This window comes from Amblyomma mixtum, chromosome 2 (genome assembly GCF_055824585.1).
Source record: "Amblyomma mixtum isolate Tamu chromosome 2, ASM5582458v1, whole genome shotgun sequence".
Lineage (NCBI taxonomy): Eukaryota > Metazoa > Arthropoda > Arachnida > Ixodida > Ixodidae > Amblyomma > Amblyomma mixtum.
The window spans coordinates 135,816,229-135,831,348 of NC_143013.1; the positions used below are offsets into that span (position 1 = coordinate 135,816,229).

The window sequence follows — 15,120 nt, forward strand, 5'->3', positions numbered from 1 at the left end:
TTTTCTTTTTTACGAAGCTGTTTGGTGCGATTGGACTGTGTTTAATTTGTGAGTAAAAAAAGCTGCAGGAACTGCTTCGACACAAGAATGTACTTTTAAAAGCAGTGAAATCGGAAACCCGCTGTCTCCACGGAAAAAAATGCCAGCTTCCGAACGACGTCTGCACCATGTCCTAATAGTCATTATCATATCGGTTGCTTGTGATCGCCATTGTTGCGTTACTACACAATGAGGATCTGATGATGGGGAAAAGAATGCAAATAGAGCCTTCACTTACATGCCGGCCTGATAAGCAGGGAAGTGTTTGCGAATGTAGCTACGACGCACGAATTGCTTGATTAGGAACTGCGGCCAGCGATGTGACAGTTAGGTGAGCAGAATCAGATTAAGGTTGATTAAAAATTCTACTCACACTGTTCTGAATTTCATCTAGCGTATTTACCTTATGTTTCTATCATCTAATTTTCATTAGGTGTGGTTAGACATTGGTGGTATGAGCAGCCCGATTACCTCATTTCTCTACCATGACCTAAAACAACGGCATCTTACAGTGGCTACGAAGCATACAAACCGCAGCGGCTGCGCAGCTTCGCTCTTATGGCCTGCGAGATGCCTATGTCCGTGATTTCGTAGCGCGACAAGCGGAAAGCACTCTCGCTGAGGACAATTTTCAGGTATATGGTTGAATGAAGACATGGGCATCAGACTGAGCTACCGTGTACAGCTTCCAAGGCCGAGGAGTGCACGAATGAAAGGGCATGATCTGCAGCACGCAAGAATTATATTCCACTCCTTTCAGCATCCCTGCAAGTGAGTTTCTAGCGCAGTTTCTTATGAGGCGGAGTGGGAGTAAGTAGTGGCCAGTATGAATGTCGCCCCGTAGGAGGGAGAAGATTGCAGTGTTGGAAATATTTTATGCGAAGAAATGTTACGGAGTCAAACTGAGCGGGCCAGATTCAGCGGAAGAAGCCGATGCACCCGCACAGGAGACACACGGGGCCGCTACAGTTCCCGAGAGTACATCTGCCCAATGACCCGGTGGACTTCTAGCTTCGAGCACTAGACCCACATACACGTAGCGCGGCCTGGGCTCTTTCATGTGTCGTAAAGACACGGTTAAAGGCGTTTACGCAGCCACCTCGGAAGTAAGCTCCTTGTGACTACGAGACGTCAGAACGAAACGCTGTGCCCGTGGCGGCCGCACCTTCTAGGAACCAGTAGACGGCGCCCTCGATCTTCTGCACGAGCAGGTCCTGCACCGCCCAGCGACGCCGGTTGGGCGGCAGCGCGTTCTGCGCCTGCCAGCTGCTGCACACGAACTCGTAGAAGTCGCTGCACGGGTCCCGCGTCGAGCTGAACAGGTGCTTCATGTACGACGCTGCGCCGCGCAGACAATTCGCATCGTTGTCATCGCTTGTGAAAGTCGGAAGCCTGAATGCAGATAATGTCAGCGCTTGTTGCTTTTAGGGCACTTTTCTTTGCCTGAAACGGTCACCAAGACGTGTGTGGTGGCTCTTTGTTACGCTCCTGCCATCTTTAGACTTCTTACATTGCAAGGGCAGGCCTTAATTTCTCAAGGTAATAGAGCGGCAAACGCTAACCGTTTCCACACTGGCTTATGGCTGCTGTAGTCCTGCAAGAAGTAAGTTCGGAACATTTCAAAAGTTTTGGTTGCGGCCTGTAACCTGCGATGCGATGACGATTTGAAGAGAGCGAACATTAGCCTATCATTTGAGCCACTATGCATCTATGCCATTATCGCATCTATGCATTACAGCCGGTCGCACACCATAAGTGTCTGATAGCATTTCTGACACATTCCTTCAGTGTACAAATGGCTGCAATATATCGAATGCTGCCTGATCGCCTGCCGTGCTAATAAGATTTGTGCAGCCTATAGGAGAGGGATATATAGCTAGAAAGTATATATGAACGTACAGCCTTTGTCAAAAGTTTAGAGCCCCGGGAGGTTTGCTTCCGAGCCCCACCCTGTTGCTCGTAATGCATCCCCAGCGTTCCAACTCGCCCTGCCCCCTCACTGGGCAGGAGTCCCACGAATGCTACATGAGCCACACTACACGGCTTAGAAGGAAAACCCCTGTGCTCTAGAAGACATCTGGAATATGCTGCGTGCTTCAATCAGCGCCCACCTTTGCGCGTTTGGCATCATTTTCGCCTTAAAAAGTAAATGCTGCAAATGTATCACTTACAACGTTTCTGAAGGAACACTTTGCTCTTTCATACCAGTTCCCCACGTTATAATTTTCCCCTGGGCCACAATTTTAATTGCAGCAGCTACGAATGCCAACGGCAACGTAATCGCATTATCGACATCTCACTGCCTGTAAATGATACATTTCAATGCGTTAAGTGGTATTGTTCGCGGAGATACGGTGGGCGCACCTGGCTAATGACAGGGTTAATTGCAGAAGCATGGGAAAGGCCATTGCTCTGCAGGGGACGCAGTAAGGCTGATAATGATGATGATGGCGGTGATATTGTTCACCTGCTAATTATCTAAAAATTCAGGCTGAACTCACCCGCACCGCTATCTCCGATTACTCTCCAGAATCCTGGGCAGAGGGAGTGACCCCGAACTGGTGCTGGTGGCCGCCTAGCTACATTACATCATTTATAGCTGCGTCTTTTAGCAACGATAATGGGGTAATCTTCCCAAGTGAGGCGGCAGCACAGGACAGCACAATAGAGAACAGCTTAGAACTGACTAGTCCTAACTGGGAAAAGGCGGAAGCGAATATTCATGAAACCACATCCGCAGGGATAGACGAAATTCCAATTAAGCTGATTAATGAACTTGGCCCAAAAAGCAAGGAAGCGCTGATAAAAGCATTGGAGACAGTCAATCATAACAAATCAGCAAATTCCGCACAGCTGGAGACAGAGTAAAATGAATTTGATTTATAAAGAGAAAGGAGATAAGATGAATATCAAATCCTACCGTCCGATTACGATAACGTCTGTTATGTACAGGCTGGCCATGCGGGCGGTGAAATTAAAAATGCAGGTGAAGAGTGGTTTATTGGCACGTTGAAGCGCCGGCAACGAAGACCCAGGTGCAAGTCGTGTAGGAACCAGCGAGGCGAGAGCCCGGCACACAAGCGGCAGTTCTCCAGCACGAGCCTTTCACGGGCGGCGCTAGCGCTTCGTCGTCGTTGGTGGCGGTGCTGAATCATCATCTTCATTCCAACTGCCCCGGCGGAAAGAGGCAGCCATCCTGGCGACTCAGGGCGAGGAGACGACGAGAGGGCTGTAGTAAGGCTTCAAGCGGCTGACATGAACGACGTCGCGACCACGGCGGCGATGGTCCAAAGAAGGTGTCACCGGTTCGATGATATAGTTCACTGGTGACGTACGCTCTAAGATGCGGTAAGGACCAATGTGCTTGGCCGAAAATTTGGACGCAGCCGGGACAGAGAGCCAGACCAATGATCCAGTGGAGAAGTGTGTAGCGGGCGTGTCTTGGTCCGACTCATGTTTCCGGAGCCCTTGACGTTCGTCGGTAAAGGAGCGAGCCAACTGGCGGCACTGCTCAGCATGGCGGGTAATGTCAGAAATGGAAGTATATTCTGAGCTGTCGGGGTTGTAGGGAAGGATTGTGTCCAGCAGACAGGAAGGCTCGCGCCCAAATAAAAGAAAGAATGGGGAAAAGCCAGTGGTTGCCTGGGATGCGGTGTTATATGCATAGGTGACGAACGGAAGGACTTGATCCCAATTAGAGCTGTCGGAGCTAATGTACATGGCGATCATGTCCCCAAGAGTACGGTTGAATCGTTCGGTGTGGCCGTTGGTTTGGGGGTGGTAAGCGGTAGTGGTACGGTGGACTGAGTGGCACGCATCGAGAAGCTCGCGAACAACTTCAGACAAGAAAACACGGCCGCGGTCACTGAGAAGTTCTCGCGGAGCGCCGTGACGCAGGACGAAGTGATGAAGAAGGAAGAAGGCGAAGTCGCGAGCAGTAGCCGCAGGTAGGGCAGCGGTCTCAGCATACCGAGTGAGGTGGTCCACGGCGACTATAATCCATCGATTCCTGGCGGTCGTGAAGGGGAGCGGCCCATATAGGTCGATGCCCACACGATCGAAAGGGCGAGCCGGGCACGGTAATGGCTGTAACGGGGCAGTCGAGGGTCGAGGTGACGACTTCCGCTGCTGACAGGCTGTGCAGGAGCGAACGTATCGACGAACAAAGTTGTACATGCCCCGCCAGTAGTACCTCTGGCGTAGCCGCTCGTAGGTTTTTAGCGATCCAGCGTGAGCGCTTTGAGGGTCGGCCTGGTAGTGCGCACAGATCTCAGACCGAAGATGGCGGGGAATCACGAGGAGCCACTTTCGGCCGTCCGGACGATAGTTGTGGCGGTACAGGAGATCGTCGCGGATGGCGAAATGGGAAGCTTGGCGACGAAGGGCCCGAGGGAAGGAGGACGTAGAGTGTGCACGAAGGGCATCCAGCAAGGAAGAAATCCATGGATCCTGGCGTTGTTGATTGGGCATGTCGATAGCAGTGAGCGCTGCGAGTGGGGAATCAGACACGAGTGAAGAGGGCGCAGGAGAGGGCAGTGGCGAGCGTGACAAGGCGTCGGCGTCGGAGTGCTTGCGGCCCGACCGGTAGACAACGGTAACATCGAATTCCTGAAGACGGAGTGCCCAGCGGCCAAGGCGTCCTGAGGGATCTTTGAGGGAGGCCAACCAACACAAGGCGTGGTGATCAGTAACGACGGTGAACGGGCGGCCATATAAGTAAGGGCGGAATTTTGTGAGAGCCCACACTACGGCCAGACACTCCTTTTCAGTCACGCTGTAGTTCGACTCTGCTTTGGTGAGAGCACGGCTGGCGTACGCAACAACGTATTCAGAAAATTCGGGCTTGCGCTGGGCCAGGACAGCACCGAGGCCAATTCCGCTTGCGTCGGTGTGCACCTCAGTAGGAGCACTTGGGTCATAATGCCGAAGAATAGGGGGTGAAGTAAGACGACGACGGAGCGCAGCAAAAGCTTCATCGCAGGCAGAGTCCCACGTAGACAGGTCGGCGGGACCATTGAGGAGTTTCGTAAGGGGCGCGACGATAGAGGCGAAATTAGGGACAAAGCGCCGAAAATAGGAGCAGAGGCCCACAAATCGGCGCACCTGTTTCGTAGAGGTCGGTTTAGGGAATTCAGCCACAGCCCGGAGTTTGTCAGGATCATGTAGGACGCCATCTTTGGATACGAGGTGGCCGAGTATTGTCAGTTGCCGGGCGCCAAAGTGACATTTCTTGAGGTTAAGCTGAAGGCCAGCACGGGTGAGGCAGCTCAATATCTGGCGCAAGCGCTGGAGATGCGTCGGAAAATCGGGCGAAAACACAACAACATCATCCAAGTAGCAGAGACAAATGTTCCACTTGAGCCCGCGCAATATATTGTCCATCATTCGTTCGAACGTGGCGGGAGCGTTACACAGACCGAATGGCATTACAGTGAATTCATATAGGCCGTCAGGGGTAACGAATGCCGTTTTAGGACGGTCGGACTCAGACATCGGGACTTGCCAATAGCCGGAACGGAGATCCAGAGAGGAGAAGAATTCGGCGCCTTGCAAGCAGTCTAGGGCATCGTCAATACGGGGTAGCGGGTAGACGTATTTGCGCGTAATTTTGTTGAGCCGGCGATAGTCCACGCAAAATCGTATCGAGCTATCCTTCTTCTTCACCAGGACCACTGGGGATGACCAAGGAGTGGCAGATGGCTGAATAATGCCGCGTTGTAACATGTCGTCCACTTGCTCAGCGATGAGGCGGCGCTCGGGAAGTGACACACGGTAGGGGCGCTGGCGGAGAGGAGTATGGGTACCGGTTTCAATGTGGTGCTCGACAGTGGTCGCACGGCCCAAAGAAGAGGACTGGTGGTCAAACGATGAGCGAAACTGGTTGAGCAGGGCAAGAAGCTGCGCGTATTGAGCTGTGTCGAGGGCGGGGTCAATAGAGCGGTCGAAAATGTCCGAAGGCAGCGGGTGATCGGGAGTAGGGCCACGTGGGGTGAGGACAGCGATGTCGGGACTCGAGGAGGTCACATCGGTGTCCAAGGAAGTGATCAAGTTAGCGGTTTCAAAATGGCCAAGGCACTCGCCACGGAGCAGGGAGAACGCAGAGAAGGAGGTGTTAGAGACGAGGATGGCGGCAGTACCGTGTTGAATGTCGATGACGGCGAAGGGAACAGAGAGGCGTCGGCGAGAAGCAAGGATTGGAGAAGGCGTGAAGAGAACGGTGGCGTCAGAAACAGAGGCGGCGCAAACAGGGACAAGCACAGCACTGTCAGGGGGAATGTGAGTGTGCTCGGCGACAACAAACTTAGCATCACGGCGAATCGAAGGCTCGTCGAAGGGCGCATCACAGAGCGTAGAAAAGACGACATGCGCACGGGCGCAGTCAATGACGGCGCTGTGGCGAGATAGAAAATCCCAGCCAAGGATGACGTCATGGGAGCTTGCACGGAGAACTAAAAATTCGACAACATATAAAACATCGGCGATGACTACGCGTGCTGTGCAAGCGGCAGACGGATGAACGGGCTCGGCGCTAGCTGTACGGAGGGAGAGTCCAGAAGATGGGGTGGTAACTTTTCGAAGCGAACGGCAGAAGTTTTCGCTAATGACAGAAACGGAGGCCCCAGTGTCCACAAGCGCAAGTGTCTTGACGCCGTCTACAAACACGTCAAGAAGATTCGGCGGTGAAAGGCGAGGACTTGAGCAGGGCGATGATAGCGCAGTTCGTGCCCCAGGAACTGCGGCTGCTAGTTTTCCGAATCGGCGGGGACGGGGCGACGCCTCATGGGCGACAAGGAGCGGCGGCGAGGGGAGGGCGAGCGGTGGGAAGCGTAGGGCGGGCGACCAAGCGCGCGGTCAGGTGAGGTCCCCTGATATGGTGGTTCGAAAGGTGGGCGAAATGTGCGATCCGTATCGCGGTAGTCCGGCAGGGGGTGGAGGAGGAGCAGGCAGAGTACATCGACATAGGCGAGCGACATGGCCTGGAAATCCGCAGGCGTAGCAGATCGATCGGTTGTCAGCCGTGCGCCAAGGATTGTAGGCAGCAGGCGCGAAACGCTGTCGTGAAACAACAGGCGCAGGAACCGCAGGAGGAACATAGGCATAGGCCTGCGGCCGCGGTGGTCTTCTGACAGCCTCGGCATACGTGAGAGGCACGGGTGCGGGCGCAGGCGGCACGCTTACTGGAGGGTCGTAGCTTAACGGGGCGGCAACTGGGGTGGGCTGGATCGGGAGTAGATCGGCCTGGGGAGCCAAAGGTGCCGGTTGCCGAAGACTAGGAAGTGCATCGGCGACCTCCTGCGTGATGGCATTCCGGATCTCAGGACTGAGGACGGGCGGTGACGGGTGTGGGTTAGATATGAGCGATAGCTGCCGGGCGACCTCTTCCCGCACGAAGTCTTTGATTGTGGCTAGCAAGTCGTGGTTGATGCCCAGGCCGGAGATGGAGTCGGCAGGCAGGGGAGGGCGACGAGCGCAAAGACGTTGCTTGCGCAACTCGTCAAAACTTTGGCATAATGTATAAACCGAGGCGACGGTGCTGGGGCTCCTCGCCAACAACATCTGAAAAGCGTCGTCGTCGATGCCTTTCAGGACGTGCTTAATCTTGTCAGCTTCGGACATAGCCGGATCAACACGCTTGCATAGGTCTACTACATCTTCAATGTAGCTCGTGAAAGTCTCGTCCTTGTGCTGAGCTGGGACACGCAGGCATTGCTCCGCGCGCAGTTTCCGCACGGCGGGACGGCCGAAAACCTCCGCAAGGGTGCTCTTGAAAACGGCCCAGGTGGGAATGTCGGCCTCGTGGTTTCGGAACCACAGGTTCGCTACGTCGCTCAGGTAGAATATAACGTTGGTCAGTTTGACGCTGTCATCCCAATTGTTATGGCGGCTCACCCGTTCGTATGATTCCAGCCAATCTTCCACATCCTGGTCGCTGTGGCCGCTGAAAACAGCGAGGTCGCGCTGCCGGACGGCACCGGAGCAGATGACGGGCTGCGGCGGGGGGCCGGGCTGTTGACTGGTCTGGGACATCGGGATGGTGCGACTGCGAAGGTCCACGGTGATGGGGAACGGTGAACGCAGCAACCTCCACCAAATGAAGAGTGGTTTATTGGCACGTTGAAGCGCCGGCAACGAAGACGCGGGTGCAAGTCGTGTAGGAACCAGACCCCGGCACACAAGCGGCAGTTCTCCAGCACGAGCCTTTAACGGGCGGCGCTAGCGCCTCGTCGTCGTTGGTGGTGGTGCTGAATCATCTTCATTCCACAGGCATGGGTAGAAGGTAATCGGATACTCGGAGAACTTCAGAAGGGGTTCAGAAGGGGTAGGCGTTTAGATGATAGCCTGTTCGTGCTTACCCAATGCATAGAAACAGCTAAGGCGGAAAACAGACCTCTGTTTTTAACCTTTCTGGACATAAGCGGTGCATACGATAACGTGAACAGGGAACTCCTGTGGAGCATATTGAAAGATTTAGGTATCGGTCATGACGTAATTGATTTTCTGCAGGAAATCTACCGAGATAATGAAGTTGAAATTACATGGGAAGGGAAAAAAAGTACCACAACTGTGGGGGTGCACAAAGGATTAAGGCAAGGTAGTCCTGTATCACCGCTCCTGTTCATGCTTTACGTGATAAATATGGAAAGAAGGCTAGAAGAAAGTAATCTAGGTTATAGTCTGTCGTACAGATTAGGCGGAAATGTAGTTGAGCAGCGACTCCCGGGTTTAATGTATGCGGACGATATTGTACTGTTAGCAGAGAGCCAGGAAGATTTACAAACTTTGGTTAATTGCTGTGGAGACGTAGGAGACGCTCTAGGATTCAGTTTTAGCGCAACTAAATCAGGTGTGATGGTTTTTAACGATACAACTGACCAGGTGCTTACAATACAAGGCCACGAAATACCCAGAGTGGCCGCATACAAATACCTCGGGATATGGCTGAACGAAGGGCAGATATACACGGAAAAGCACGAACAGGATCTTAGGGCAAAAGGACGAAGAGACGCCGGGATAATGAAACATAGGGCATTATGGGGGTACAACAAATATGAAGTACTAAGAGGTATTTGGAAAGGAATAATGGTGCCTGGACTTTCTTTCGGCAATGCGGTTCTGTGCTTAAGGGCAGAAGTTCAGTCGAGATTAGACGTAAATCAGAGAGCTGTTGGAAGATTGCCACTAGGTGCCCACGGCAAAAGCACAAACGAGGCAGTACAAGGGGATAGGGGCTGGGCATCGTTCGAAGCACGGGAAGCTAAGAGTAAAATACTATATGAAGAACGCCTGAGGAAATCGGACGATAACAGGTGGGCAGCTAAGGTACTTAGATATTTATACAGAAAGAGCGTTGACTCACAGAGGCAGAAAAGAACTAGAAAACTAACCAGTAAGTATGCAGGTCATGAGGACGGAGAAAGAAAGAGCATTAAACGACAGGTTAAAAACGCGGAAGTTAAAAATTGGATGAATTCAATGGAAAAGAAACATAGTGTAGAACTATATCAATGCTGGAAAAGGCAGATCAGGAAAGAATTTTTCTATGATAACTCAAGAGGCAGTGCCCTACTTTTTGAAGCTAGGTCAGGGTGTCTTAGAACGCGCAGCTACAAAAAGAAATTTAACGAAGAAGATGACACATGTGCAGTGTGTGGTAGATCTGTGGAAACAATTGAACACCTCATAATCAAATGTGACGGTACCCATCCGGATGTCGATGCAGGCGCAGTCACTCTTCCCGAGGCCCTAGGGTTTAAAGATAACAATGGTCATGTAAATAAATCTGCAGTGGAAGTCAGCAAAAAGCGATTGGAGGATTGGTGGCTGAAAAGCAGAGATGTGGCATAAGGTTAGAATTGTAGGAAACCGTAGGTAAAGATGGTGGCGATTTTTAATGAGAATTGCCAACACAGTAAACAAAAAAAATAAAGAAGAAAAGCTGGGCATGGTGGCAATTGCCACCACCCCGTTTCAAAGGGGGCGCTCCTATCCATCCATCTATCCATCCTAGGGCCGTAGCGGCAGCCGCATCCTATCAGACCCTGGACTTTCTATGCCTGAACTAGAGGCCCCACACGCGGAGCGCTTGTTTCCTATTTTCTATATTTTTTTTCTTGTCTGCATTTTCACAGCCCGCAAAGAACTACAGCCGCCATCATCCTCTTCGACAGCAGCGCTCTCTGAAACTTGCGGTGAGATAGATGAATTTCTGGTAACGAGATGGCGCCACACACACACGCACGCACACGCACGCACGCACGCACACACGCACGCACACACACAAGGAGGGACCTATCGACGCTGTACACATGCTCTTGCACCGATGTACCGCAGTGGACTTCGTTACAAGCACGCACGTATACACGTGATTTGTTGTACATTCAGAGAGCGTGTTTTAAATCGGAGTGTCTAGCGTTCCGTCCAGACGGAACATTTGCTGCTGCTGCAGTTCCGTCCAGACGGAATATTTACTGCAGCTAGAGTTCCGTCCATACAATAGGCAATTTTAGTTTCACGTACGTAGAAGCTTCACGTAAGTAGAGCGCTTACGGGTCACCAGTGCGCATGCGCAGAACGTGAAGTGTCGGCGTGGGTCGCACGGTCGCACGGACGTACAGGGTCCGTCAAAAGTTCCAAGGCCACAGGGTTTGCTTTTGAGCAGCATAGTCGGGCTGTTGAGATACCCTCGAAGCTCAAAATATCTGTAGAGAATAGAAGGATCGTTCTACACTCTTAGAAAAAAAGGTAGTGAAAACGTAGTAACGGCTGCTGTTACAACCTTTTTTTAACCCCTACTACCTATGTACTATGTTGCTACGACCTTGTTACTACTCGAAAGAAAATTAAGTAGTAACAAGGTAGTAACTTCTGCTGTTACTACGTTTTTTTGGCAGTTACTACACTTGTACTACCTCATTATAACGCTGGTAGTATCCATTACTACCTTGATCTGGAAATGGATGATCGGAATATGCACATGTACGTATACTAACATTCCCGGTGACATTGCTACTCAATGCCCCATGTTTTTACATAATGAAAAGGGTTTCCTAATTGGCAGCAAATCTAACAAAATTGCCAGTGCTGTTTTTTGTTTTCAATACAATATACGCAGCGCGTATGTGATCCACTCTTTAGTTTGATTTCTTAATTGCACTTTTTCACCAACCCCAAGCTATTGTGCCTGACTTGTGCTCATTTTTCCTTCTGGTTCACTACAAGATGCATAAAAACGGGCGTTCAGTTTTTGATGTCATGTTCATGCACTCCCTCCTTGTGACACATTAGAAAGTCACCACGAAGTCAGGTATTCATGTCTTTCGACAATAAAAACTCAGCAGAGACTCTTTTTCGTTAACACAGAAGATTTCGTTATGTCATTGGCCATCAGCCACTGAAAGGTCCTTCTCAACAACATTGTTGTCCCGTGCGAGAATGCAGATGCTGCTGCTACATTTACACGCAATGAAAAGAACAAGAAACAACTGTGGCTGCACATATCACGGCACATAAGTTGATCAGTTAACGTTTGGTGGCGTGGCGTAGTGGTTAGCGTGGCAGGATAGAAAGTATAGAAACAACTACAGCATATAAAGTCGAAGGTCCGCGGTTCGAATCCTGCTGAAAGCAGGGATTTTTTTCTTTTTTGTTTTTGCTGTAGTTTTTTTTTGCTCTTATTTTGCACTATTACTATCTTATATGCATACGATTCTAATGTCAAAAGTCATTAGATTATTTCTTAAGGTGTTTTCTCTCGAGAGGTAGTAAATGTTACTACCTCGCAGTTACTACGTACAGTTACTGGGAGGTAGTAAACGTTACTACCTTGCAGTTACTACGTACAGTTACTACCTAGGTAGTCATATATGTGACAGTCGTTACTACCCTAAAATGTAACCTCAACTACCTTTTTTTTTAGAGTGTATCATCTGAGAACCTCGATAGCTCTATCGGAATCTTAAGTCCCAGGATATACCGATTAAAAGCGGACCATGTGGCCTGGGAACTTTTGGCGGACCCTGTACATGAGGTTCGGATTTTTGCGCGGCGGTCTTCACGTTGCTTGCGTACGTGGCGTTGGCAAGATGGCGGCTCCCTGCCCGCCCGCTTCGCAACGATAACAGCTTCGTCGCTAATCCCTCGACGTGATATTGTGCTGTACACTGCTGTATTTGCCTTCAGTTGGTCCATTCTTGCTCTCGCATGAAGTTTTAGGTGAGAACTAGCTTTTGTTTTCCACATAGAAGTACGTTTCAGCAACTCCTAAGCCTGACGGAGAAGCGTCTGTGGTCGTCATAGCAACGAGTGTGCCAGCGGTCTCGCGAGACCACGTGAAGCTGGAAACCTCGCGGGATATCGCGAGACCCTCGGCACAGTCAGCTGGAAAAGCAATACGGTGCACGGTTTGACTCCATACGCACACGTCGTCAACATGAGTGAGACACCAGCGCGCCTTCGCTTCTCGAAAGGCAATTATTTAAATGTGCCGCGGGACGTAAAGGAATGCAATCCCTTTGAAGATAACATCCAACATACAGTTCTGTGAAATGAAATCGCTCAACGTTTGTCAGAAGAAAGGGGGAAAGTATTTAGCGCCCGCACTATGGATTAGCCTGGCTCCGCTCCAAGCAGCTCGACTAAACGAGATTAGTTTTGATTACCTGTACTAGATGGCGCGGCACAACATGCTAGCGCATTTTTTAGGCTCTATGGCAGATCTACACAGTTTGCGTCCTGTACGTGCAGCTAAAACTGTACGAAGCGACAAGAGCGTACGCTACGTAGACTGCTCACGTTTACGCGCGTGAAGGTTCTACGTACGTAAAACTAAAACTGTGTAATGTCCGTACTGTCCATACTATACAAAATGGGTGATTTCTACCCACATAAAGCATTTTTTTGCCTCTGGAATAACCAGTTGACAAATCTGGACCCAGATGTTCTCTCTACGCATGTATACGGCACCAAAATATCTGCCTGCGTACTGCGTTCAGTTACATCTTCGAAGGTATAACTTCCGTGCACGCATGCAGGATCGGGAAAATGACACTGTTGGAAGCAGAATGCAGAAACTCTTCGCGAAGTGAAGTGAAGCCCTGTCGCTGTTTGTGCTGCAAGATGACGTACCGCGAAGAAGACTAAGACGTACACAAACGGTCAACAAGCATTATGCAAACGCACTAACAAACAAAAGCCAAAACTCGTTCTATTGCCATTTCTCACTGACTGCTTGGAAAATAAAATGATGCAGCAGAATATCCTGTCACACATTAGACGGAACAGGATTACCACTTTTTAAAATAAACATGCAAAAGTATGCAAGAAAACTGGTTTCCCAATCCCTAACGCCAGCTTTAATTCCGTCTTGACATAACTCTTGTGGCAGATAATGCTGGACGGAACTGTATGGTGTCAGATACAGTTCCGTCTGGACGGAACCCCATCGCTACATACAGTTCCGTCTGGACGGAGCTTTAGCGCAAATTGTAGTTCCGTCTAGACGGAACTCTAGCCACAGCCGTTTTAAATTCAGTTTTTACCATTCCATCCGAAGCAAAACAGTCTCTGTGCAGATAAAAGAGGCGTAATTAACCGAACGCACTGAGCTAAAAAAAGTAGCGGACATATGGCCACTCCAGCGATGAAATATGGCATCTTTTCAGTGAATTCTTCGCAAAAGTAAGGCAGGGGTTCAAGGACACTCACCGAATACTCGAAATGGAGCGCATGTTAACTACCGGAAAAGATAAAACGGCATGTTGCGCTAATATACGCAGGGGTGTTTCATCATTACATTAGTCATCATCATCAGCCTGACTGTACGCACTGCAGGGCAATGGCCTCTCCCATGTCTCTCCAATTAACCCTGTCCTTTGTCAGCAGCGGCCACCCTATTGCCACAAACTTCTTGATCTCATCCGCCCACCTAACTTTCTGCCGCCCCCTGCTACGCTTGCCTTCAAGACCACTCCGTCACCCTTAAGGACCAGCGGTTATCTTGCCTTCGCATTACATGCCTGGCCCAAACCCATTTTTTCATCTTGATTTCAACCAGTATTTCATTAAGCCGCGTTGTTTCCTTTACCCATTCTGCTCTCTTCCCATCTCTTAACGTTGCACCTATCATTTTCTTTCCGTAGCTCGGTGCGCTGTCCTCAGTTTAAGTGGAACTTTTTTCGTTAGCCTCCACGATTGATGACTGCCTTTGTTACAGACTGCGTATATCGCCAGTTCAGAAGACACGCAGCCTGTCACAACGTCACAACCCTCGTCCTGCGACGATGCTTGTGAGACAGCCAGAGGCGCTGCAACGTGCTAACGGCTGCTCTCCACGGCGCAGTGAGTTCGACGACCAATAAGCGAAAGTATGGCCGTGTTACGCTCATGACACTATGCCCTCTTGTAACATTTTAGTGTGCGCTTAGACGGAAAAAAATAATCAGACCGAAAGATTTTCTATCAGTCACACAAGTGGCCTTCTACAGATCAATCAACTATCAGAATCGCCCTCTGCAAGAAGCTCCGCGGTTGGTTTTTCCCTAAACCTTGCATCCAGCTTACCACTGCACAGCATAACGGCATGAACGTAGTTAAAGGAATAAAATTGTACAAAGGGATTGAAGAAGAAAACGCAAGAGGCGTTAGGACAGGACAGAGCGCATTTTATTTCTGAGACACCACCTGCTTATATACCAAATGGAATCATTTATCACAGACATTCCACGCAATCCCATGCGCACTCAACCAGCAAAAAAACCAGCTGCCAAGCTAGGATAAACACCGCCCCTATCTCATCTATCTGGCTTGGTTTGCTCGATAAGATGAGATAGGGGCGGTGTTCATCCTTTCTTGGCAGTTGGTTTTTTTTTCTGGTTGAGTGCGCATGGGTTTGCCTGTGATAATTGATTTCACATTGGTATATAAGCAGCTGGTGTCTCAGAAATAAAAGCTAGTTGGAAGTTTGCGCTCTGTCCTGTCCTCACGCCTCTTGCGTTTTCTTCTTCAATCCCTTTGCGTAATTTTATTCCTTTAATTGCTGTTATGAACCAACTCGCCCAGGCGAAAGTGCTTAATGAACGTAGT

General features: G+C 50.2%; 1 protein-coding gene across 1 annotated transcript in view; it reads right to left on the reverse strand.

The window, feature by feature from the left end:
• Positions 1–15,120, reverse strand: part of LOC149361018 (neprilysin-1-like) — a 125,793-nt gene that overhangs the window by 72,394 nt on the left and 38,279 nt on the right. Inside the window, exon 6 of the mRNA XM_089567975.1 lies at positions 1,205–1,378. Within this exon, the coding sequence (XP_089424101.1) occupies positions 1,205–1,378 (174 nt within the window). The remainder of the gene's footprint in view (positions 1–1,204; positions 1,379–15,120) is intronic.